The sequence below is a fragment of the Triplophysa rosa genome, linkage group LG6, assembly GCF_024868665.1.
Source record: "Triplophysa rosa linkage group LG6, Trosa_1v2, whole genome shotgun sequence".
Lineage (NCBI taxonomy): Eukaryota > Metazoa > Chordata > Actinopteri > Cypriniformes > Nemacheilidae > Triplophysa > Triplophysa rosa.
The window spans coordinates 23,899,757-23,924,537 of NC_079895.1; the positions used below are offsets into that span (position 1 = coordinate 23,899,757).

Here is a 24,781-nt window from a genome sequence, read left to right on the forward strand (position 1 = left end):
GAAAATGATAAAAATGCTTTATTTGATTAAAAAAAAACATTTCTGTTTGGTTGAATAAAAGTAATGTTTTATATAACTTAATAATTGTCATTTTTATCTAATTTTGTTAGAACTTTTAATATGTCAAACTCAGAGTCACTTTGGTTAATCCACTTAAAGGTACGGTAGGCCTACGTGTGTGTGTACAAGATCAGGATGGCACCACCTCCGCCTCATTTTGAGCCAGGAAAAACCCTGTGTGTTTTCGAATAGGGGAAAAAAACTGTCATTGAATTTCTTTTCACAAGCCATTTTAATAAAGGTGATTGTGACATCTCACATGAGGCTTTGACTTGCTAGTAAACATTTATTCCACTTTGTCGAAAATATCGATATACATATCGGATATCGCCTTTCATCAAAAAATACAGAGATATGAATTTTGGTCAATATCGCCCAGCCCTAGCGCCACGTCAGGGTCTGAGCAGACGTACGCACTTTTGCTTGTCCGGGTGCTGCAAGTTTTTGGAAATATGGTCATTCTTACCGCTCGTATAGGATTTGGACGTTGACAGCCAGGTGCACTTTCATAAACACAAATGACATTAATTAGACATCNATTTTGGAAATATGGTCATTCTTACCGCTCGTATAGGATTTGGACGTTGACAGCCAGGTGCACTTTCATAAACACAAATGACATTAATTAGACATCATTAAAATGCGGAAATCTGAAACTGTTCAGCTGCGCGCAATTTCACGATCACATCTGACAGATAGGCGTGCACGCGCGTTCTATGCGTACTATGAATCATACGTACGCACTTTGAGAAATGATCGTAAAATCAAAATTAGGTCGGTTTCTACGCAGCATTTTATAAATGAGGACCCAGTTTATCATCTTTGACCAGATCTATCGTGAGCTTATAGGATTCGAATTGATATTGAGATCAATCAAAACTCCCACACTGGCTCTGAATTAAGGATCAGAAGGCAAAGTAAACAATGTATTCTGGCAAAAAGACTTTAGGACTGCTTTGTAATTTAATACCTGTACTTTACAAGTCAGACCTCTAATGGAGCAGCCACGTTGTAAGAAATGAGTGTACTTAGAGTGCCCTCTTGTGGCCGTTAACAGTCAAGTTATTTTATATGGAAAATTCACGACAAGTGTAATTTTTTGTTAAAATGTATTTTTGTCACAATTTGATGTGCAGATTACAGCTGTAATCCATTTGTAGGCTGTTTTTTTTTGTTTACACCCATTAAACATCATAGGCTAACGCATACACTTTAGTACACTAAATGTGTACATTTTCACTGCTATGTACTAATATTATTTGTGTTATTAGGTGCCTTTTAAGGGTAAACGTTTCAGTGTTTGTGCATTTTATTTACAGACATTGTACACAAGAACAATATAAGTATGTATATTGCATTTGGAAGCAATTATGATCCGGTTAAACTGCATGGAACAGCTCATCCCAACATGAAAAGTCTTTCATCGTGTAGTCACACTCATATCATTCCAAACTGTATGGCTTCCTTTCTTATGCAGAACACAAGAGAAGATATCTGGAAGAACTTTGGTATCCAAATAACATTTGCACCCATTGACTTCCACTGTATGCGCACCAAACCACTGAGACATTTCTCAAAATATCTTCTTTTGCGTTCTAATAAAGTAATTCATGTAGGAGTATAAATTATGAACTTTTTTAGTTTTGGGTGAACAGTCCCTTTAATTTAATCTCTCTAAAGACTATTACTACTTTATTGAACTGTAGGAGAAATAAAATGAAAACGTTCTTGGTATAAAAACAAACGTGCATCATCACACATTTATACAAACGTTTTATTGTATGACACAGTATGGGGTGAGGAGGACATCACTGAAATTATTTGAAAAGTATTTTTTCAAATGTCACCAATCTCTGTAGTATTGAACGTATTCCAAAACAAAGCTGTTAATCCTGGAAATGGACTTTCATGGATACAACAATGCACATAGCTCCAGGGGGTGTGTGAGGTCAGTGACATTACAGAAAGTCAGAACAAGTGTGTGTGGGCTCTAGAACACATCTGTGACTCTTCACACCTGAATTCAAGGCACATTTTCAAAACAATTTTAAAACACAACTAGCTATTTTCTTTTGGCTAAATATGTCGAAAAGCTTTGGTTGTACTGTAGTGAACTTTATATACAAGGGGTTTTGGTAGAGCCAAGTAGTGTAGATTACATAGTCAAGTATTATCAGTGTAATGTAAATGACAAAAATATAAACAGCATAAGCAACAACTCCTCTTTATAGATGGGACATGTGCACTGGTCTAGTATCTGATGCATTGAGACCAAACATAAAATCAATGAGATTGTTGTTCAAATGAAACATGACAAGAAATCTTCACCTCAGACTCTACATTCTGGATAAGCCCTTTGTAACGAGGCTTGAAGGTAATCCAAGACGTAGGAATCCAAGGCTGTTTGTTGGGTCCAGGTCAATAGAATGTCAAATGGAAAGTCAACAAACAAGATGTAGTTCATGTGAACTCCTGACAAAAAGATTTTGTAAGTCAACAGCGATCATGAGCATCATGCCTCCATTTAGCTTCTCTGTGCCTTCAGCGAGACACAACACGAGCAAAAGAACAATAATACGTTTATTCGGGTAGTGTTAGATAAGTTTTCATTTAGTGTGTGCAAGGGGAAAGACCTTTGTAGCAAACTAAGAAAAATAAAATAGAACTTTTGGTAATGATGACTTTGTTCATAGTAAGGAAAACACAATTCTGACTTTTTTTAAAGCGATAGTTCACCCAAAAATGAAAATGATGTCATCATTTACTCACCCTCTTGTCATTTCAAACCTGTATGACTTTCCTCTGCAGAACACAAAAGAAGGTATTTTGGAGAATGTTGATAACCGAACAACGGCGGTACCCATTGACTTGCATTGGTTTTGTGTCTACTGTACAATAGAAGTGAATGGGTGCCGCCATTGTTCGGTTACCAATCGGTTACTTTAACTTCCTTTAAGTTCCATGGGAAAAAGTCAGGTATTAAAGCAATAAGGGGATATAAAGATGACAGAATTTCATCGACCTTAATTGCTAAATTTAATCGTGAAAGGTACAAACGCAATCTCATGGCAATGGTAACTATTTTATAAGGTGGCTACTGTAATTCCTATGAATACGTTTAAGTATCTTTTTATGTTTAGGGGTGTGGTTTAATTGTTGCTTTTTTTCTAAAAATTTAGATTTTTGTACATTGTACAAATTCATACAAAATCACCACTTTGTGAAATAGTTAAACGACTGTTTAATCGAGGATACCTTGACTGAAACAATAATTTGCTCTAAAGGCATTTGCTTATATATTTTAAATAATTTTGTAGCCGATACTTATAACTTAAAAAAACAAACATTTTAAATGATTTGGACTAAAAATGAGGAAAGGTCAGCCAATAAAAGCGCAGCATAGATAGGAAATGTTTAAAAAGCATTTGAAGAAACTGTCTGATCAAATGCCAATTCAAGGCAAATAGTAGCTATTTGGAAGACACTAAAATATAACATCTTTGATTTCTTTTATTATTCTACAATCTAGAAAAAATAAAAAGGAATGATTAAGTCATCCTAAACATTTAGGGAACACATTTTGTGTTGTGTCAGAAGTCATCTTGGCTCAAAATACCTAATAATACTTTTGTTTTTAGGTGAACTTATTCACCTTCTGACTTAGATTTGTTAAAGGTATTGTTAATGTCTGATTCGTGTATACATACAGTAAACGGAAGGGAAGACAGGAGCATTCGAGCATCTGTTTATAGAAGATAGTTTGAACGGCCTCGTGGGAAAATCACTGGCAAGAAAAAGCATGGCCACCTGATCGAAACTGTGCCATTATCCAAGATTAATGACAACATTACTGCACCAAAACACAGGCGGACCAGACACACCCACAGGCATGAACGCACACATACACACCAAAAGCATGAATTGAAACATGTTAGGTTTCAGTCTAAAGGCCACACGCGGGCATTAGAAAACAGTGCAGAATATTACAGTTTATGTGCCAAGATGCTACTTTGCAGTGGAAGTAATCAACCATTAATTTTTGACAGAAAAGGCCTCTTGGTGCTTAAACTCTCATACGCTTTCATAAATAATTAAGTATAACAAAATCAATTTACCTTAAAAGTTAATGGTGACATAGTGTTAAGTACTAAACAAAGAATTGTATTTACAACAAAGCTTGAACTTTGCCTTTCCTACATCATACAAAGAGGGTGCTGACAAACTCGCTGACTGTGAATTACAAAACAATACGTATCTCTAATGTTAGTGATAGTTGACTATAAAATGAAGAGAGACAGAAATAAACAGGATATTTGCATTTGATAGTATTCAGTGGCATGATAAATAAAGATAAGAAAAGGGCTGGACGGAAGAGCATCCCATTCATGTAGACTGTTGGTCAAGATGATACCTGCTTAGTAACAGATGTACTCAGTGCAAGTGTAAACAGGTGTCACTCATGAAAGACACAACGGAACGATGTTAGTTAAGCACTCTGTAAGAAAAGTTCTCGATCTTCCGTTTCTGGGATCTTGAGAAGGTGTGTATTTTCTGAACATGTTTCCTTGACGTTTTTCCATGGCTTTTCATAGAAGTAGCACCATATATTTTTGTTGTTTGTTCATAAAGCTGGAACATACAGACCAGATGTAATGTTGAGACTGGTCTATAATACCCTCTTCATGCACACCTGACACCTGCTAATGTGAGTTCGTAGACTCCCCGCTTTTAGAGTTGTAGGGACAGGTTTCCTGCAAACCACAACACACACAGTAAGGAAGGCAGAAAAATAAAACATTTACATTTCTTACCGTTAAAGCGTAACTTTTACCATTGGACACTGTGGTCACATTTACACCATTTCAAAATAATGAGAACATTAAGCCTAACTTCTGTACAAACTGTCGGGTAAAATAGTTTTTGCTGACAATGTTCGACTTATCTAATCTTTTGACTTTGAACTGACTGCTTATCAGTTATATTCAATAACCTCAACAACCAAGAGCAAAGATGGAAAGCGCTATACAGTATAAATAAAATAAAACTGAATTGAATATTGAAAATACTTGTGGGGCAACAATGAAGATTAAGGTGCCTTGTGATGTTAGAAAAAGATTGCACCCCCTTGTGGATAAAGAGAGTGTGTTCTACATTTGGCTCTGACTTTTATTTACATTATTAAGCAAAAATGGTATAAATATTAAAACTTAATTAAAATAAAGAGCAGAGTTTGCATATTAAAATCTATTGTGTGTTAAAGGGATTGTTCACCAAAAAAAAAATTCTGCTAAACACAAAAGAAGATATTTTGAAGAATGTCATTACAAACAGATCTCTTCCTCCATTGACTCGTATAGAATTGATTTTCCCTAGTATGGAAGTAAATGGGGGATGAGATCTGTTTGGTTACTGACATTCTTCAAAAAATATCTTCCTTTGTGTTCAGCAGAACATTTATACAGGTTATACAGAACAACCTGAGAGTGAGTAAATGATGACAGAATTTTGGGTCAACTATCCCTTTTACAGTTTATGGTTTAGCAAACCATGATCTTAGGCAGTGTTTCCCAACCCTGGTCCTCGGGGCACACCTTCCAGAATGTTTTAGTTCTCTCCCTATATGACTATATGAAACACCTGATTGATGAGTTGAATCAGGTGTTTTATATAGGGAGAAATCTAAAACATTCTGGAAGGTGTGCCCCGAGGACCAGGGTTGGGAAGCACTGATCTTAGGCATCATTAACTATCCAAATACATTCATACAGTACTGCACATATGTTAGGCTGTAAATGTTCAATTTTTCACATTATATACAAGATGGATCCTTGCGCTCTATCCATCTCGGGGTCCTTTAAAAAAACCCTAGTGTGGCTTTGTTATTACAGACAAATATTGATAAAATGATTAAGAGTAAGAAACAAAATGTCATATCCATCAATAAATGCTTACGATAAATGCTCTGAAAAGAGTGTTCAAGCTTACGTAAACATATCGCTGTCGTCTATGGTGGCTAGCCAGAAGCTGTATGAATTAGCATAGTAGTTGCAGGTGCCGCGTCCGTGACACTCGATGAAGGGAGCAGAGCGAAACTCTTCCAGACAAGAGCCAGGAGAGGCAAGAGCCTGACCTGAACCCTCAGCACCAGCACTGGTGTGCTGTTAGGAGTGAGAGAGATTATTAGACAGATCAACCAAAATTGTATAATGCTTATGAGCGACATATGTCAATTTATGAGATTTGGCTTCCACTCTTGCTAATGAACTATACAGTGCCACACTTTTTCTAATTCTTATGATTTATTTTGTGAATTATTATAAACTGACTGTTTATTATGCCTTACACGGCTCTAGACTAATTTTTCCCACTGGTCGCTCTGGTGCGACTCACTTTCTCAGTTGGTCGCACCAACTTACAATTTGGTCGCAAACTTTTTTATAGTAATCATAATGACCTTGCATAATGACCGAAGTTGATAAATCAATTCTGTAAATTGTCACTCTGTCTTTTAAAATATTTGGCTATAGACCGCTTCATATTTGCGCTTTTACGCTTGTGTTTTATTATCTGTGCACTGTGCGCTTGTAGGTAGGGGCGAATCGAACCTGATTGGTTAACAGGCAGGGTTTTTCCTGGGTCAAAAACGGTCTTCGGTGGTGGGTGATGACCATGGTCATCCACAGTTAAAAGTACCCTACTTGTGAACTGCGAGCCCAATAAATTCAAAATAAATGTAAAGAAACACTGTATTTGCTAATTTTATACAGTTGTTGTTATTAAGTTTTATAACTTCTTTCAAGTTATATATTGGTTATGAAATGATCTGACACAAATATAACCTGTCACTCCTCACAATCCTCCTTTATTGCCCTCTTTGCAAAAAGCTGTCATTTTGCCACTGGCCTTCATTTGCCAGACCTTATTTTTAAACAACATCTTTATTTTTACGGACATACTATAAGCGGACATTGATACGTTGTTTGTTATTCACAGCTGTTAAGACATCGCAAAAGGTAGAAGTTAACATGGAAAACACTTCACTTTATGTCAGCTGCATGTGCGGTACACTTGTTAGGGAAGAAAACATGTTTTTTGTGAACATTCACACCCGGCTGTAATATTCTCTGAATGCGCCACGTGAAACATGGATTCTGTCTTCCGACCTTGCTTGATTAACGTGTGAGGGTCTCTCCACAGAAACCGACGTGTTCGAATTCATTAAGCACTGCGCAGAATGATCAAAATATTACATCAATGTTCCATGAGAGCATTTTAAAAGCATATGGAGAGATGCTTTTATGCCATTCCCTCGATGCTTTTATGCTGTTCGGTCTGCGCAACACAGAAAGTCGTCAAACACACACTTCAGTTTGGAGACAGAGGGAGTGCACAAGCTCTCTGCTCTCTCTTTCCTGCACTTATGCTTCGTTCACCACTCATAAATCACATTAAATGTTAACAAAAAATCTTTGGCGGGGCAAAAATTAGTTTTACGCACTCCCACCAATGCGACCCTGTGAAATTTAACCTCACACGCTATAAAAAAACGATCGCATTTGCGACCGTTTTGGTCGCAGTCTAGGGCCCTGCCTTATTATCTCAACACTCTTAACAATGATTTACAGTATTGCTTTCTTTAGGAATTATTGCTACAATCTCCTCACCATGACGAAAGAGTATCCGATCCACAGGGAATCCCATCCTCGAGGGCAGAGTGGGATCTGGATGGTCTGACTGTGTACTGCTATCACCATGGCAGGTGCTTCACATACCGCACACCTGTCACAAGCAAACATGAGAATGTACAGTACACACAAATGAGAAGTATGATCAAATGGGTCATAAAACGACACAAACCTGCTGATGAAGGGTTTAATGCTCTGGCCAGTGATAGGAGCCATGCTCATGGGCATGGGCTCTGGAGAGGTGAGCCAGTACGAATAGTCATTACGAGATGCAAAGTTACATACGTTGTTGATGTTGCAGAAGAGGAAAGGCATAGGGCTGAACTTCCTTAGGCAGCTACCGGCTGTACCTATAGATTAAAGGGGTCAGATGCTGTGTATCTTTTACTAATCTTTGTTATGTAAATTCTGTCATGATTCATCCTTATGTCACATTTGACAAACCAGCTGTTTTTGCAATTCTGGAAAAGTGAAGCTTTTGAGCTTTCCCACTGTGCACACACCTTTTTAATTATCAAGCGACAATATAAAAAGCATAATAGGAGCCCTTTAACTACCGTACATGTGTGATATGATTGTTAGACTGACCTAGGTCTTGCCCGTGTGATCTCTCGTTGCCCTGGACGTAAAGCAAGGAGTATCCATCGTATATGGGCGTGGTACCCCCTGGACATGGTGGAACTTCAACAGTCTGACTGTGACGAGTTACCAGGAAGCCATGGTCCATTGAGGACAGACCAGGAGGGCCAATGTGACCTGGGATACCATCAGGCCCTGGGGGTCCAGGGTAACCTCTGGGTCCTATAGGACAGAGAATTAAAAAAAAGGTTAAATTGCTTAGAATAAAAGCATCTGTTTGCATTAATAGAAAATGTACATTTGGATTGTGATAGTATTGCCAAGGCTTTTTTTGTTTTTGCATGTGTAGAACCTTTTGAATGAAGAGTATTCTAGTTCTATGAAATTCATCCAGGAATATTAATCAAATATCATTTGCACCTACCAGTGACTCCAGCTGGGCCAGGCTCTCCTTTTGCCCCGGGATGTCCATTATAGCCAGGTGTCCCATCAGCTCCTTTTAAACCTTGAGGACCATTCATGCCTAGAAGTGTGGTTTCCAGACACGTAAATTTTAAATCTCTACTGTTACTCTTTGTATTAAGATTGCCAGTTTAGATATTTGCAACAGTCACCCTCTTGTCCTTTTGGTCCAGGGAAGCCTTCGAGTCCAGGTGGACCTTGGGGACCCTGCGGTCCGGGTGAACCGGGATCTCCCTTTACAAATGTGTGTGGCCCGGGGGATCCAGGGGGGCCTTCATTACCTAAAACATTGCAAAAATTCAAGTCATTTAGCCATTTCACCATACCTTTTTTTTCCATTTATGAAGACTCATTCAAGAGGCTAATGCAATCTTAAAAGTGAATACAAAAGACATCCACCTGCCTAAGCTACAAGTACAATCCTGATATGTAACATTCTATATGTTGCAAACTTCAGATTAAGGGTGTCACAATATACAGTCGTTAACATTAACTGTGATATTAAAAACCATGAACATAAATATCATGTTAATAGTACAAATATGGTTAGTCGTAAATAATTCAGTAGGACCCTTTCAAAGTTTTCCTTAAGAGCCAAAGTGGTTACAAACTCTTTTTACTTCTCTACACTCGTATTTTGTAGTGTGATTCATTCATCAAAAAAAAAGAAAACACAAACTGCACAAAAATAATTATTTCTGCAATTTCATGTACAAATGCAACAGTGTTTATTATTACCTTTAAGCCCAGGAAATCCTCTGTCACCAATCTCACCCCTAGAACCTATTATTCCAACCTCACCCTTAGCACCTGGAGAGACACAGAGCTATTGAATCAAACCAGTCATCTCTATCAAGCACTGTTTAATATAAGTATAAAAAATGACAATATTTTGCCAAGTCCAACTTGGTGAAGATTCTTACCAGGGAAACCAGGAACGCCCTGTTGTCCCATCTCACCCTTTGGTCCATTATAACCAGGTAGTCCAGATTCACCCTAATAAGCACATATGTATTAAAGCTTTCAATTTTTTTCTCTACCCCTAAGATCATTTAGATACCAAGTGGCGTCTTGGAGTATCTCAGGGCAAAACCTAACAGGAATCGATTTTTGTGATATCCACACATTTACGTAAGACTCAGTTTGTTATACTTGACTAGGTTAAAAGCAAAACTATAGAGCTGGTGGATGATGGTGTAAACTCACAGGAATGCCAGTGAAACCTTTGTCTCCTTTTAAGCCGTAAGAGCCTTGTGGACCTGGGTAGCCCACATCTCCCTTTACTCCTTTAGCTCCAAAAGCACCTGGTAGACCTGGTTCACCTGTTGCACCTGTTACACCTGTGGTAAAAACGATTAGGACATAGCGCATCTAAAGACATAGTTATGTGTATTATATTGCAATTCTGTCTATAGATCTTCAAAAAATTACACATTAGACCTTTAATAAAGCTTTGAAGTTCATTGGAGCAAAAAGATCAACTATAAGTAACTAACTATAAGTAATGTGACCGTTCATTTAATAAGGCATAAAGCTTTCTTCTATATTAATGATCAAAGCAGTTCTCTATGGAGAGGTGTGCAGTGTTCACCTTTTTCTCCCGGCTCCCCCTGAGATCCTCGGTCTCCTTTAGGCCCGTCCATGGATGGTCCTGGAAATCCTATTTCTCCAGGGCGACCTAGTTCCCCTGGAAAACCTGGCAGACCCTTCTCTCCTTTGCTTCCAGGAATACCTGGACTCCCAGGAATGCCAGGATGACCAGGGTTGCCTTTATCACCTTTAGAAAAACTTCAGAGTTTCACTAACACATCCCTCATTTATTTATTAAACATGAGGTGAATTATGTATAGACGTTATTACATTAGACGTTATTTCTTTTTTACAATTGGGGATCTGTGATGCTGACCTTTGCTGCCAGGTTCACCACTGGTACCAGGAACTCCTTTCCCAGGACGACCTGAGGAAGAACACAAGGGAGTCCGTGTTGCATCTTATTTATTAGCCACATGCGATTTAATTTCGGTAATGACAGCAGTAAGTCATCCAAAATGAATGAAAATGAGAATCTGGGAGACATCTATTTGATGTCAGCATTTACATCTGCAAGACGTATTTCCTGTCAGTTGTCATATAGACCTTTAGATGATGTCTGTAAGATGTTTATGATTTAGAATGTATGTAAAACTGCTTTTTTAAGACGTTTGTGTGATGTTTTTACACAGCAGATGTTTTCCAGATCTCTAGAAGACATCTTACAGACGTACCCTGTGCTATTTGGGTTGGCACTCAGTAGGTTGTGTTTGTACACCTTACAGTAATTCCACTCTCCACATTTCTTCAAACACATTTACATCTACAGACACTAACCAGGTTCTCCTCTCTCTCCAGAAAATCCAGGAATGCCATCAACTCCTGCTTCTCCTTTGTCTCCTTGTGGACCCGAAGGACCCTGTAGACCAGGATCACCTGGTCAAAAAACAATCTCATGAGAATTTACAGCAATGACTGGATAGTGCCATCCCAATGTTTTCTGTAGAAATCTATATTGACTACAGTTGTAATTGACATTTCAGGAAGTTTCTACGTCTGATACTTCTGATGTAAAATGCAAATGCACATAAATACAACAACAAACCACCAAACACTTTGTGTGATCATATCAGTTACCTGGACGCCCTGGAAATCCAGGATCTCCTGAAGAACCCGACAATCCACTGGCACCCTTCTCACCTGGCTTCCCTGGAGTACCTGTTTAGCAATGAATATGATTCGCAAAGTGTATTATGTATTATTGTCTCAGTTGTGTGTTGATAATCAATAAAAACATATACAAATATGTAAAAAAAATTAACACTTGCCTGAGTAACCAGTCAGTCCTGGGTCTCCTTTAGGTCCTATACTTCCAGGAATACCTGGAATTCCCATTGTGCCTTCATGTCCCTTCTGTCCAAGTCCACCAGGTAAACCTTTGGCTCCTTCATTTCCCTAAAAGATTAAAAGGTGTGGAGAGAAGAGAAACGAAATAAAACCACAGAAGTCAACCATTAGCACAGCAAATCAAAAGACGTGAAGTTAACGTTCATGCAAAATCACGTACCTTATCCCCAGGGGGACCAGGGAATCCTATTTCTGCCGTACCCGGGTCTCCTTTATCTCCTTTGGCCCCTTCAAAGCCCTTAAATCCAGGGTGGCCCCGTGACCCACTAGTACCTTTACCACCTTTTGGCCCCATTGGACCTGAAGACCACAAAAGGTTTACTTAGAAATAGAGATGCAATGATATACTGGCCAATAATTGGTATCGGTATAACTATGACTAATAGGCTATCGGTATTGGTGGAGAAATGTAGTATCGGTGCATCTCAACGTAGAAACCATTGTTATGACCCTTACCTAGTAACATCATGTATGTAGAAGAGAAGAGTATGTACCTGGTAATCCCATGTGTCCTCTTGAACCTGGGTCTCCAGGGTCTCCGATATGCCCTGGCAACCCAGGAACTCCAGTGTCACCTTTGTCACCTGCAGGGGAAATGGAAAACTCAATTGCTTTCATCCCTTACATGAGTTTAGTAGTCACCACACTTTTATTTTGACTTTGTAAATCTTGCTTGGGGAACTAACCTGGCTGTCCATCTAATCCTGGCATTCCATCTTTTCCCGGCATTCCAGGGTCTCCGGCTGTTCCAGGGTACCCCTTTGTTCCTGTAGGACCAGGATCACCTGACAAAGAATGTTGAAAGAGTTTACAGATCATTCAGTTTTAAAGGCAGGTTGGGTGATCCTGTCCAGAAACATTTTTTGTCATGTTGGTTGGAAATCTCTTAAAGAGTACATTCCTCGAGATCATAAAAAATACATTTCATGAAGTGTTTAATTTTGCCGTGTTTGAATGTAAGCAATCTGCCAAGTTGTAAATCCGAAGGTGAACAAATAACAAAGTTATTAGCTTATAAAAAAGGTAATCGACTCTGAATCACGCGAACAAGCCATGACCTGTCCGAATCTTTAACCACAATGTACCTACGTCACTAGAAAAATCCCCGCCTACTGACTGCGAAAACTTAACTCTCTCCTCCCCAAACACTGTACTAGCTCGTTCGTGACGTGTGCATCATGTCTAAGAGAAGCTGTGTTCTATGTAGTGAAACGAAGTCAGTCTTATTTTCACTACCAAAGGAAGAACTTCTGAGGAAAAAATGGTTACTATTTATTTTTCAAACGACACCAAAGGAGTATAAACCGAACGTTTTACTTTGCGCGCGTCATTTTACCGAAGATTGCTTCATCAATCTTGGCGCCTTTACTGCAGGATACATTAAACGTCTTTCCTTAAAAGATGTTGCAATACCAACTTTATTTGGACCTGTAAGCTCCACCGAATCACAACCTGTAAGTGTGACTCTTTATTTTTGTCTTTACTTAAAATTAAATTTGTGTGACGTTATCTCATGTCTGTGTTTAGCTAACGTTACCGTTATTTTTGGGGTTGTTACTGTTTGTTTACCTAACGTTAGCTATAAACTCGTTGCGCTAATGTAAGTGTTCAACCATATTAACTCGCAAAGTCTTTATTTCAAGAACTGCGTGGTGTACTATAGTTATAATAACATCTGAAGATACGAACACCGTACACTGTATGCCGTGATAACTAACTGTTACAAGAGAAGTGTCTAAAACAGTCCTTTTTCTTACTGGCATCTGTATAAGGATTAAAGAATGATTCGTCAGACTCGGGCTCGAACTTGTAAGAAAAAATCGACGCCATCTCTCTCTATACACTGTTAATATCCAACCACGTGCAAACCGTAATACAGCAGTAATGATAGGCGGTCCATTTGCGACACATGCTGAACGCGTTTGACCAATCACAGCAGACTAGACCATTTGACCAATCACAGCAGACTAGACCATCTGACCAATCACAGCAGACTACACTATCTGACCAATCAGATCAGACTACGCTGGCGGAAAGGCGGAGATTACACAGATGAATCGCGGAACGAATCATTTGAGAGTCAGTCAAGAAGTAAGGTAATAAAAACTGCTTATTATTACGAAATAATAGTATTTTTACATCATGTATGTACATAAACTTGTTGTCGGACACTCCATAAACCAAAATAAGCCCTTAAAAATATTGAGGAATGTACTCTTTAACATCCTGATAGCAATCAAGAAGTATAGTGGTCAAATAATATTTTTATAATTATATATCGTCTGTGAAAGGCGTGGGAGCAAAAAATGTTTGCCCAATCAAAATGTTCTGGCCAAACGCTGTGACTGGTCATGTGTACATTTTCAGCCAACTAATTTTGCATACCACTGCGCACCCTGTTCACGCAGACATCATACGTCATCAGCGCCGCCACGCTCACATCCGCTGTGTCAATGTAGGGAGAATGGCGGACAAACAGCGAAAAATAAACTTTCCTGCGGAACCGACAACAAGTAAATCTACAAAACGAAAGTCTGTTTTTGAAAAAGCAGTGACGAAAAAATGTCCAGATCATGAAAGAGAAAAAAATGCTTTTACACATGGAGACAGCTCCGGCAGGCGAAGGGTCTGAAAAACGATGCCATGGTTGCTCTCTTTCTTTTGGACAGGTATGTACATGCTTCGAGAAGAATCTAATGGATTTAGTTTGTAATTCGTTATGTGGATTTACGAAATACATTCATGTGTTTGTAGGAGGCGTGGCTTGGGACGGCGAATCGCATAGAGTGGGATTATAATTTCAGTGCTAGCAGGCTAAAGTTAGCACCTTTCCAAATCAGCCACTCCACCTTTAATCAATAAACCTCCAGAGGTGCATGCCTCCTTAAAACTCTAATTCACGTTATTGTGCAGAATTTCTTCAAAAATATCATCTCTCTGTCTTGCTGTTAATACCTCTGTTTCCACTGTCTCCTTTGTCCCCTTTCATGTGACCCATGTCGACATCACTCATGTTACCAGGTGGCCCCTGAAGACCAGTCTCTCCTCTTTCACCCTTGATACCAGTCAGCCCTGGGTCTCCCCTGGGTCCAGTCAAGCCAGGGTCACCTGAAGGAGACAACACCATGATGATTTAACTAATTCAGCTCCTTAAACTAACACACCATTTGAAATAAAAGTTTTGTAATTTACTGTAGAGAAAAGATCTACCGCTGAGACTTTCAGTAACTCTTATTCTAAATGTGCATTCCAATACCTCTTGGCCCAGGTGCCCCAGGGTCTCCAAAGGTACCTGGTGATCCAGGAGGTCCTGTAATCCCAATTTGTCCCATTTGTCCTTTTGGACCTTGAAATAAATAACATTCATACGTTTAATCAGCAACCGGTAGTTTACGGTGAACCAAGATTTGCCAGGACAGTTGCAGAAACATATGAAGAAGCACTTACCACGCTCACCAGGAAAACCATCTTTTCCAGGAAATCCTGCTGCTCCAGACCACCCCTTTAAGCCTGGTAACCCAGGGACACCAGGGCTACCCTTGCTTCCTGGAGGGCCTGGCATTTCCAGACCAGGTAGTCCCTGTAAACCTTTCTCTCCCTTTATACCTGTCTGACCTGAGACATCATGGAGTCTTGTTAAAAACGAATACGTAAAGAAATCTGCATGTTTATTCATATGCTATACACCTGTTAGTGTTATTAAATTTACATGTTGTCTACTTTGCTGGCAGACTCACCGAAAAGTCCAGGGCCTCCAGGTGGACCCATTGGTCCAGGTGGCCCAGGATCTCCAGGCCCTGGAGACCCTGGTGGTCCAGCCAAACCATGAGGTCCTGGTGGTCCAAGGTCACCTGCAAACATCAACATGAATTTAAAGCTATGATACCCCAGATTTTGCCCAAATTTGGACATCCGAGGTTTCGGAAGGACAGCGGCGATATTTGAAATTTAAAGGTATTACAAAAAACAACACAGAATTTTACCTTTAATTCCCTGAGACCCAGGTGAACCTGTACGTCCTTCAGTTCCAGGAACCCCTGGCATACCAGCTTTACCCTTCTCTCCTGGAAATCCTGACACCCCTGGCTGACCTATGGAGCCTTTAGGACCTGGAAGACCCCTGCCGGGTTCACCCTATGGTAGACAGTGTAAAGTCAATAAAAACATTAACACTATTATTGAACTAATTTATCTGATATTTCAATAAGATTTTTAAAAATATGTACTCACTTTACATCTTACATTAGAAAGATGTACACAATGCACATATTGTGTATGTACGTTTTGCTAAATTGTACTTTTTTCATAGGTAAGTATACAGTATTTGAAGACATCCAATAAAAAGCGATCAAAAATCTAAATGACATCCATACTTTTTGCCCAGGTGTCCCTGAACGACCATGAAAGCCATCCTGACCTGGCTGACCAGTCTCTCCCGGAAGGCCAGCGGCTCCTGGAATCCCAGAATACCCTAGCAAAAGAAAAATCACATGGTTGAGATAAACAGAAAGACATTAGAGAATCATACCTTGATGATCATTTATGCATGTATTTGGACAGACAAACATGTACATCTACCAGAGTCCAGACTAACATTTTTTACTAGGAGCACTGTGGCCCCTGAATTAAAATTTTAGGAGTGCATTCAAAAAATTTAGGGGCACACCTTAAATCAGCCTGGAATGTTTTCCCCAAAAATAACTGTATTACTTATACTGACAAATAAGTTACTTGATGACAGCAGATTTGGTTCTGCTTATTTAAGGCAGAGTCTAAGCTTTGTTATTGATTGGTGTTAAATAGAGAGACTGTAATCTGAAATAATTTGAACCAACACAAATTGTGCTTGTCAAAAAGTATATATTTAATTGTTTACAGTGTTACACATCAAAGCAAAATGAAAGGTCTTGTGTTATGTTCTTACGTTAGGACACTTTTACTCATGTTCACACAACACATGTAAATGTAATGTCAAATAAAACTTAACAAAAGCATTCTTGCTGTGAACGGATTTGAAATGATCCAGTGCTGTCTCAAGTATTATAGATACATGACGTTTCCTGAACTCCTCCGTGGTTAGTTTCGTTTTAAACATCTCAAATATCAAATCGTTCGTCCTCGTGCTAAAGAAATCTGTCACAGCAAACCGCGACTCATAGTAATGCGCTCACGTTGTGTGTGTGTAAACTTGTCAATGACCACCTGGATTGTGCGCGTCCGCTGGAGCGGGAAACGGTGACACGTGAGTGACCTGGCCACTGGCGCACAGCTGACTATCACACACAGCCTGCACTGGTGGCGGGCTCGCGTTCTACTCATCCTTCCACATAAAATAACTAGAAGAAATTCCAAATTTGCAGGTTGCACATGCGCGAGTACTTGTAAACTCTTGAAAACTGGTCATAAGATGCGACCATTTAGTCGTATAGCCCTGTATAGTGATTATATATGGTGTTCTACCAGTAACTGATATAGGCTACTTATATATCTGTTTAAATTTGATATAAACAGCATATATAATTTACCTTTTGGACCCGGAGGACCTGGAGAGCCAATTTCTGGCAGCCCAGGATCACCCTTTTCTCCTGGAAATCCTGGAATCCCCGGTTCACCTGATGGACCTCTATCACCTGAGGGACAATTTGATAAAGCTGTCACCAACCCGCTCTGTCTCACAGCCATGCAGTTTTCAAGTACAGTACAGGTCCCACATAAGGTTGGTTCGATACCATAATCTTGACTTCGATATCGTACCAGAATCTAATAACTTGATAATACTATTTAAAACGCTGTGGTAACACATTATCACAATGTCAGAACATCAATGTATCAATTAGCAAAAATATGATATAGGCCTAGTATTTGGAATATAACATATACCGGTAGTATGTTTATTTTTACTACTGGTATAATGCAAAACCCAAGTGACACGTTTTCAAGATATTTGAATTTACCTTGAAGACCAGGTCTGCCAGTCTCCCCACGTGGCCCCGGGGAACCCTGAGGTCCAGGTAAACTTATATTTGGACCAGATTCACCTTTACGTCCTACAAGATATTTGGGATTATGGTTATTTCAGATAGCACAGCAGTAATGGGCAGTCTTAAGTAAATGTAACTCAGTTACACACCTGGTGGTCCTGGCCTTCCTGGTGCACCTGGATACCCTGGAGTGCCTTTTTCACCATGTTCACCTGGCCGACCAATTCCCGGAGTACCTGGGGGACCTCTCTCACCTGAGAGACCAGGTACACCTGGATCTCCGTCAAGGCCACGTTCACCCTTTATACCAACTCTAGCCTGAACACCAGAAAAAGGTCAGATTTGTGTGGCTAAATTAACATTTAACAGAACACACTATGGGATTAAGCAAGTATTTGCAATATTTGTCACTTTATTGTCAGGTCCATCATTTCCATTATGAACTGTACTCACAGGCTCTCCTTTGGGACCAGGTTGGCCAGGTCGACCATCTGTTCCTGGGATACCATCAATGCCTGGAAACCCTCTTTCTCCTGTTGTACCAGGTAAACCCTTATCTCCTTTCAGCCCCGGCGCAACATATATATCACCAGGCTCGCCGTGAGCACCAGGGGCACCCATTAAACCTGGAGTGCCACCCACACCCTAAAAAACAAAGATATGTCTGGTTCCAATCTGGTTGGATTCTGAACATCATTAGTAGACAGCATTTAGATCAAGCATTATTTGTTTGAAAACATTTGAGCATTACGTTAGCAAAGGCCCCAGGTTTGATTCACAAACATACTGATAAATATATCGTATAACCTGAACGCACACTAAGTTACTTCGAAAGAAAATGTCTACCAAATGCATGAATGCAAATAATCACATGAGAGATCTCTTTTTAACTTTTTCTCCAAGACACTAATCATTAAATGAAGATCAAATAGTAGTGAAAAAGATCAGAGTAGTCTTTCATGCATCTCCCAAGCTACACTTTACTAAGGTTTGATTTCAGAAAATTCTGTGTGAATGCAGGCTGATGCCCGAAAAAAAATCCTGAATCAAACTGTAGTAATATTGCCAGGAACAATTCCAGAACATGTCTGTTAAAGGGGATGTGCAACGGTGTATCGTGCATTCTGACTTCTTTACTATGTTAAACGCCCATGCGTCAACCAGGGAGAGCGGGAGAAGGAACATGCACACACGTCAACCAGCTGGAGCAAGAGAGAGAGAGAGCACTGCGTTCGCGAAGTTCAGCTGTTTTTATTTGATTGCATTTCGGTGAAGAATGTTATTTAAATGGTGGATATCTCGCTGGATTTGGAGATCGTTTGAAACTGATAGATGGCGCGTCCCAGCGCTGAAAGATGTAAGTGAAACTGGGTAATATGTCTGTGTTTTGTTGGCAACGGGTGCGCACGTGCTTTAGTTCCGCCCCATACCCCAAATAGAAACTGAACTAACACTGAAATAAATTAAATTTAACCCAAGTAGCGATATTAAAAAAAATAAAAACAATAATAAAACCAAAAAGGATATCACAAAATAGCTAAAAATGTAACTAAAATAAAATATTTAAATAATAAAAATAAATACTAAATATTAAATAAAAATAAAAAATTAAAGCTAATTCAAAATATTAATAAAAACTCAAATAAATAACTCTGGTTTAAACAAGGTTGTAAAAGGTTGCAATGAAGTTGCAATGAAGTGTCTCAAATTGTGCTCAGATTGCTGCGGCCTTAAATCCAGTCAAACAGTACTTTATTTATTCTCACAACTGTTCTGCAAAAATAGTACATTTTAACTGTAGTACACAGTACACTTTTTAGAATTTTCAAAATAAAAAATATGGATGCAACACTATTAATGATACAGTAGTATTGATTGGAAGAGAAAATGCATCTTAAAATGTAGTAAAAGTGAAAGAAAAGACTTTCACTCATCTGTCTGATGCATACAGTGGGAACTATCATTACCAGAATCATTACTGCATTTTGCTTAATAACAATGGCATATGTACATACCGGAATTCCATGAGGTCCAGAAGGTCCCGATATACCCTTCTCTCCTTTACTCCCCGCTGCTCCAGGAAAACCTAAAATAAAAGCATCCAGCATGATGCATACATATGGACAACACATAACAACTCCGAGTATGTTTACAAGATGAAAAATGAAAAAGTTTTTCTTTTGCCTTTTTGAAAAGTTTCAAGTACACACGACAGCTGTGTTAAAACGGTCTGCATTACAAGGATCCAGGAAAATGAATAAAAATGAATATTATCCATGCCAGGCCAGTGGATGGCGATGTTGCGATGTAAAGAAACATGACGTGCCTGCGCGCCAAAAGTGCTTTTAATACCCTTGGTTGACTTAAATTTGTGTTTGTCTGACGAATGTAAATAATGTGTCTCCGCTGGTCTTAGTGGTGCAGTAAATCCACTTTTTGCTGGAGAAACGTTAATACATATGTCCAGCAGCACCAGCACAGAGTGCCGGAAGCCGCCATATTGTTTTGGGTCACCCAAGTAAAGACAATTTTTTTCAAAAAGTGTATTATACACGGAGATGCAAAAACTTGCACTTTGAGACCCGTTTTCAAATGTTTGCGTTCCCCCAAAGCGCTGTTGTCATGTAAATGAATGACCAAATGCATAAAAAATGTTCAGTTGAAAATGGTCTATCAGTGTTCATTCAAACAAAAACACAGGCATTAGGACACCTCAACATACAAATCCACAATAATTTCTTCTCACCTTGCTGACCCTTTGGGCCCGGGACGCCAGGTAATCCTGGGTCCCCGAAAGCTGTGCAAGCAGTGCATGTGTCGCCTTGATCACCTGATAAAACAGGAATTATGAACAACTTTTGAGGACAACAAATCAGCACTGAATAAATGAATAAATGCATGTCAGAATGACTGAATTAGTGAACAAATCAATGAACTGTTGGACGCCTCACCTTTTTGTCCCACCTCCCCCTGCAAACCTGAGGGTCCAGGAGGACCTGGAGGTCCTTTAGCAATATTACAATCTCCATCTAAAATAAAATAAAAATGCTGGTAACAAGCTGAAAAGACTGCAGAATGTCCAATCAAATGAACCACCCTTCCCTCATGAAAATGTAGCTGTATCATTGACGCTTTCTAGTACAACATGCTAAGTCTGCTTTTTCCATGATGTTAACGATTAATGTTTATTACCATAGCAAGAAAAAGTTACTCATATCTGAAGTAGTCTTACTGATCTCTCCTGGGGGTCCAGGTTGTCCAGGAGGTCCATCAGCTCCATTTGCTCCTCTAAGAGATTGACCATCAGCACCTTTGTCTCCCACTTGGCCAATCTCTCCAGGGAAACCAGGAGGTCCAGGAGGGCCTTCAATATATCTGCCTGCAGCCGTCCGTGTATGTGAGAGAAATAAGAGGTGACTTAAATGAAACTCACATAATTGCACCTAACACAACACTGTAAAAAATGCTGGGTTGTTTCGACCCATGGCTGGGTCAAAAAGCGACGAGCCTATCCTTTGGGTTATAATTTAACCTATGCTGATTTATTTCAACCCATGGTTGGGCCAAATCTAAAGGTTTTTGTATTCTTTTAACCCAACAATGGGGTTTGTCCCTTTTTGACCTAACCATGGGTTGGAAATAAGCCAGAATTCTTTATATATTATATACTGTGCCACACTCACCTGGGGCACCAGGACTTCCACGCTCTCCAGGGTAACCTTACACACAAAGAAAACAACTGAATACATAAACAGACTATACAACTGTATGCTTTTTAATATGGGAGTTTTTCTGAACATGGTGGTCCAAACTAGTGAATCATCTTAGACAGACATCAAAACAGCTGTATACTTTACAGGGAATAATGTTGTGTAAGTTCACCTCTCTCTCCTTCTGCTCCAGGAAGACCAGGAGGACCAGGGGGTCCAGGATGGCCACCACCCTTTAAAATAATTACTACAATTACTGATCCATACGATTTTTCGCAGGGCCGTAAAACACCAAGTCAATGGTTAGGTGGTACTGAACATTTCTCGGTCTCGTTTTTGCAGTGTGTTTCACACTGTTGAGCCTTTCGGGCAATAGCACATGTTGAACAGCTTTTGAGATTTTATTATATCACTATTATATTCTTAAATATTCACTTTAAAGTATACTCTAATACTTATCTTCAAGAATAATCTTTTACTACACTTATAGAAAGAGTAGTACTTACATAACCTGGTGGTCCTCTTTCTCCTTTGTCACCCTTACATGAACAAATCCATAGTTTAGTCAGACAAAAGTCATTTTAGTCGGAGTGCTTTTTGCTTATTCAAGATTACTGTATTTACCTTTACGCCATCAGTTCCAGTAAAACCATCAAAGCCCCTTTCTCCCTATCAAAAACATACATAAAAAATAACTCATGCACTGTGTTAAAAGTATATGAAAAATTATGATCAAAATGATAATAACAGATGGACAACATCTGATGGTTTTGCATTGAGATGAGAAGCAGTAGTCATTTGGCCAAAACCACCTATTCTACCTTTTCTCCATTCAGTCCATCTTTTCCTGGTTTCCCCTAGAAAACATCAAATGAAGGCTCATATGAGCTACTGTAATAGGGCCCAAACAAAACAATGGAAGTGCTAGAAATCAATCATGCAAATAATCATTTTGATAAAAATAAATATGAACAAATCATATCATTGACCGTAACGTGTTATTTCTTTATGCCTCAACATACGCTGTGTTGAAAACTCATAATGAATTAGAGTAAAAGCATCCATTTCGCCATTAGAGCATAACGGCATAATTTACTAAATTACAATCAGTAACTTACCAGAGGTCCTGGTGGTCCTGGCTCACCTTTGATTCCTGGTAGATGTGGTAAGCAAGACGCCTTTGTGCAAAAGGGTACAGGTTTGTTTACAGATAAGATGTACATATCAATGGATAGTTGCATTACATAAAAATGAATCTGTAGTTCACCCAGTTGTTGTTTGACATTATTTACACATATATGTGACTGATTCTGTGTTACTACTTACTTTTTCTCCTTTATCTCCTCTATCGCCCGTGTCACCCTAGAAAACATTCAAAACACATGGGCAAATGTGCCTTCAGTAAGAATTTGTTTACGTTACATGGAATTGCATTGTACACAGTAGGGTACAATTATGTACCCAAAACGATACATCATTTTATGTTTGGTACCTGTAGAGTAATTCATTTCACGGTAATTGTCAATACTGGTTAATTGCTATACAACAGAATGAATCCTAGCAATATGATAACATCATACCGGTGGTCCAGGAATATAAGTTGTCACGCCTGGACCTGTAGCTTCATCATTCTTTCCAGGTGGACCAGGGGGACCATGTAAACCTCTTTCTCCCTTAAAGAAGAACAGAAATAAACATGACACTATGACTAAATATGCCTTTTAACGGCGGGGTGTCCGATTTCTCTTACCCATTGTTGATGTTCAAATCACCAAAACAGACACACCCCTACCCCCATTTTTCGCTTTCGTCAGCGCTCGGCTCAACTAATGTCCGTCCTGTGCACTGTACACTTACTGCTGATTGGCTACAAGGTGGTTTTGGTACTCGGCCCCGAATTTGTCTAAACAAGTGTATTTCGGAAATCGGACGCCCCACCTTTAAGTCTGATACTAAGTAATAGAGAGACATATTCATACGAATATCCAATCAGGTGTTTCTGTTAATGAGCTTTTTGTACAGTATTGGGGAGTATCTAGCTACAAGTAGCGACGCTACTAACTCAACTAACTACATTTGTCAGTAGCTAGATAGTAGCTCAGCCCTTTTTTAAACAGTGTAGCTTTGCAAGTAGTTAAATACTTTTTCCAGCAACATACGTTGGCGGTGCCAGCGTTCCAACTGGGATATATCGCTCTCTGAAGGGCCCTTCGAAGTGACAACAATCATGGCCGCCATATTGAAGGGTCATTCCAAACCGAAGTGCTCATAACTGGCCACTTCAAAGGGCCCTTCAGAATGAAGGATTTCGAAGGGTACAACTGATGGTCACTTCGGGCTCCCATGATTCTTTGTGCAGATTCTTTGCGTGGTGACGCCGCCTCCTTATGGGCGCGGGATGATGACGCAGAAGGGCACTTCAAGAAGCAGTTGTTTGGTCCCCTACACCCGTTAACCCTTCAAAGCTCTCACTCCGGAGGGTAAACCATTCGAAGGGCTTAGGGCATAGGGATGAGCCCTTCGAAATGGAACGCAGGGTGTAGCTGCTGTTTGTGGAACCTTCAAGACGCAGTTTCTTCTGGCTTGTAATCACAAACTAAAATGGCTCATTACTGCCACCTATTGCTGTAAATATGTATTGCCGCTTTGCATTTCATAGAGAAGAGGATGATTACGTAAAAGACGTACAGCAGTGGATTACTATTTCAGGTTCGAAAAAAATATTTCGGGTTCGACACATCCATCCTAAAATACGGTTTAAATTGTAATTGTATCGCATTGTTTTAAATCACAAATCTTTTAAATCGAAGTATTCTAGAATATTATAGTGTTTACTAATAAATAGTAGTATACAGTATTTTGTAATTATTACACTGTTAATGTATACTTCCTAAAGTATTCTGCCATGTTAACTGTGAATTTGTGTGAATTCATCTGTGAATATAAATTAGGAAATCCTGTAGTGTACTATGATAAGATTCCAAAACACTATAGTGGTCTATCTAGGAATTTTACGACAGATATAATATAATATACTAAAGTAGTTCTATTTACCACTCGTAAACAATGCTGGTCCAAAATAACTTTTTGGAAGTTTGAACACAATGCTCACAAACGGAACATTACCAAATCAAAATGCTATAGAAATTTCTTTAAGATTTAATTAGGTAATAATAAAAACTAAAATAAGAAAATTAAACCCGAAGTGCTTCTGCAGTGTTTGTTTCACAAAATGTTCTTTGTAGAGGAAAAAAGTTCTTTAGACTATTAAAGTAATATATTTTGTCTTTAAAATATATTATATCTTTAAAACAATTACTGTTCGGAATTAATTTTGTCGACAAGTAACTAAACCTTTGTATGAAAC

General features: G+C 39.1%; 1 protein-coding gene across 1 annotated transcript in view; it reads right to left on the reverse strand.

The window, feature by feature from the left end:
- Nucleotides 1-1,321: 1,321 nt before the first annotated feature.
- The window catches only part of col4a1 (collagen, type IV, alpha 1), a 50,585-nt gene continuing 27,125 nt past the window's right edge, over nucleotides 1,322-24,781 (reverse strand). Inside the window, exons 13-52 of the mRNA XM_057336672.1 lie at nucleotides 22,995-23,087; nucleotides 22,741-22,776; nucleotides 22,533-22,592; nucleotides 22,236-22,271; nucleotides 22,039-22,083; nucleotides 21,921-21,953; nucleotides 21,587-21,647; nucleotides 21,388-21,423; nucleotides 20,937-21,083; nucleotides 20,656-20,733; nucleotides 20,451-20,534; nucleotides 19,720-19,790; nucleotides 18,158-18,349; nucleotides 17,854-18,022; nucleotides 17,678-17,770; nucleotides 17,249-17,353; nucleotides 16,097-16,194; nucleotides 15,707-15,857; nucleotides 15,461-15,574; nucleotides 15,171-15,338; nucleotides 14,980-15,069; nucleotides 14,679-14,831; nucleotides 12,410-12,508; nucleotides 12,218-12,307; nucleotides 11,884-12,023; nucleotides 11,645-11,771; nucleotides 11,454-11,534; nucleotides 11,154-11,252; nucleotides 10,693-10,743; nucleotides 10,378-10,563; nucleotides 9,993-10,126; nucleotides 9,710-9,782; nucleotides 9,525-9,596; nucleotides 8,939-9,067; nucleotides 8,749-8,847; nucleotides 8,334-8,546; nucleotides 7,918-8,095; nucleotides 7,725-7,839; nucleotides 6,046-6,218; nucleotides 1,322-4,811 (exon numbers count right to left, since the gene is read on the reverse strand). Of these exons, the coding sequence (XP_057192655.1) occupies nucleotides 4,727-4,811; nucleotides 6,046-6,218; nucleotides 7,725-7,839; nucleotides 7,918-8,095; nucleotides 8,334-8,546; nucleotides 8,749-8,847; nucleotides 8,939-9,067; nucleotides 9,525-9,596; nucleotides 9,710-9,782; nucleotides 9,993-10,126; nucleotides 10,378-10,563; nucleotides 10,693-10,743; nucleotides 11,154-11,252; nucleotides 11,454-11,534; nucleotides 11,645-11,771; nucleotides 11,884-12,023; nucleotides 12,218-12,307; nucleotides 12,410-12,508; nucleotides 14,679-14,831; nucleotides 14,980-15,069; nucleotides 15,171-15,338; nucleotides 15,461-15,574; nucleotides 15,707-15,857; nucleotides 16,097-16,194; nucleotides 17,249-17,353; nucleotides 17,678-17,770; nucleotides 17,854-18,022; nucleotides 18,158-18,349; nucleotides 19,720-19,790; nucleotides 20,451-20,534; nucleotides 20,656-20,733; nucleotides 20,937-21,083; nucleotides 21,388-21,423; nucleotides 21,587-21,647; nucleotides 21,921-21,953; nucleotides 22,039-22,083; nucleotides 22,236-22,271; nucleotides 22,533-22,592; nucleotides 22,741-22,776; nucleotides 22,995-23,087 (4,257 nt within the window). The 3' untranslated portion in view covers nucleotides 1,322-4,726. The remainder of the gene's footprint in view (nucleotides 4,812-6,045; nucleotides 6,219-7,724; nucleotides 7,840-7,917; nucleotides 8,096-8,333; nucleotides 8,547-8,748; nucleotides 8,848-8,938; nucleotides 9,068-9,524; nucleotides 9,597-9,709; nucleotides 9,783-9,992; nucleotides 10,127-10,377; nucleotides 10,564-10,692; nucleotides 10,744-11,153; nucleotides 11,253-11,453; nucleotides 11,535-11,644; nucleotides 11,772-11,883; nucleotides 12,024-12,217; nucleotides 12,308-12,409; nucleotides 12,509-14,678; nucleotides 14,832-14,979; nucleotides 15,070-15,170; nucleotides 15,339-15,460; nucleotides 15,575-15,706; nucleotides 15,858-16,096; nucleotides 16,195-17,248; nucleotides 17,354-17,677; nucleotides 17,771-17,853; nucleotides 18,023-18,157; nucleotides 18,350-19,719; nucleotides 19,791-20,450; nucleotides 20,535-20,655; nucleotides 20,734-20,936; nucleotides 21,084-21,387; nucleotides 21,424-21,586; nucleotides 21,648-21,920; nucleotides 21,954-22,038; nucleotides 22,084-22,235; nucleotides 22,272-22,532; nucleotides 22,593-22,740; nucleotides 22,777-22,994; nucleotides 23,088-24,781) is intronic.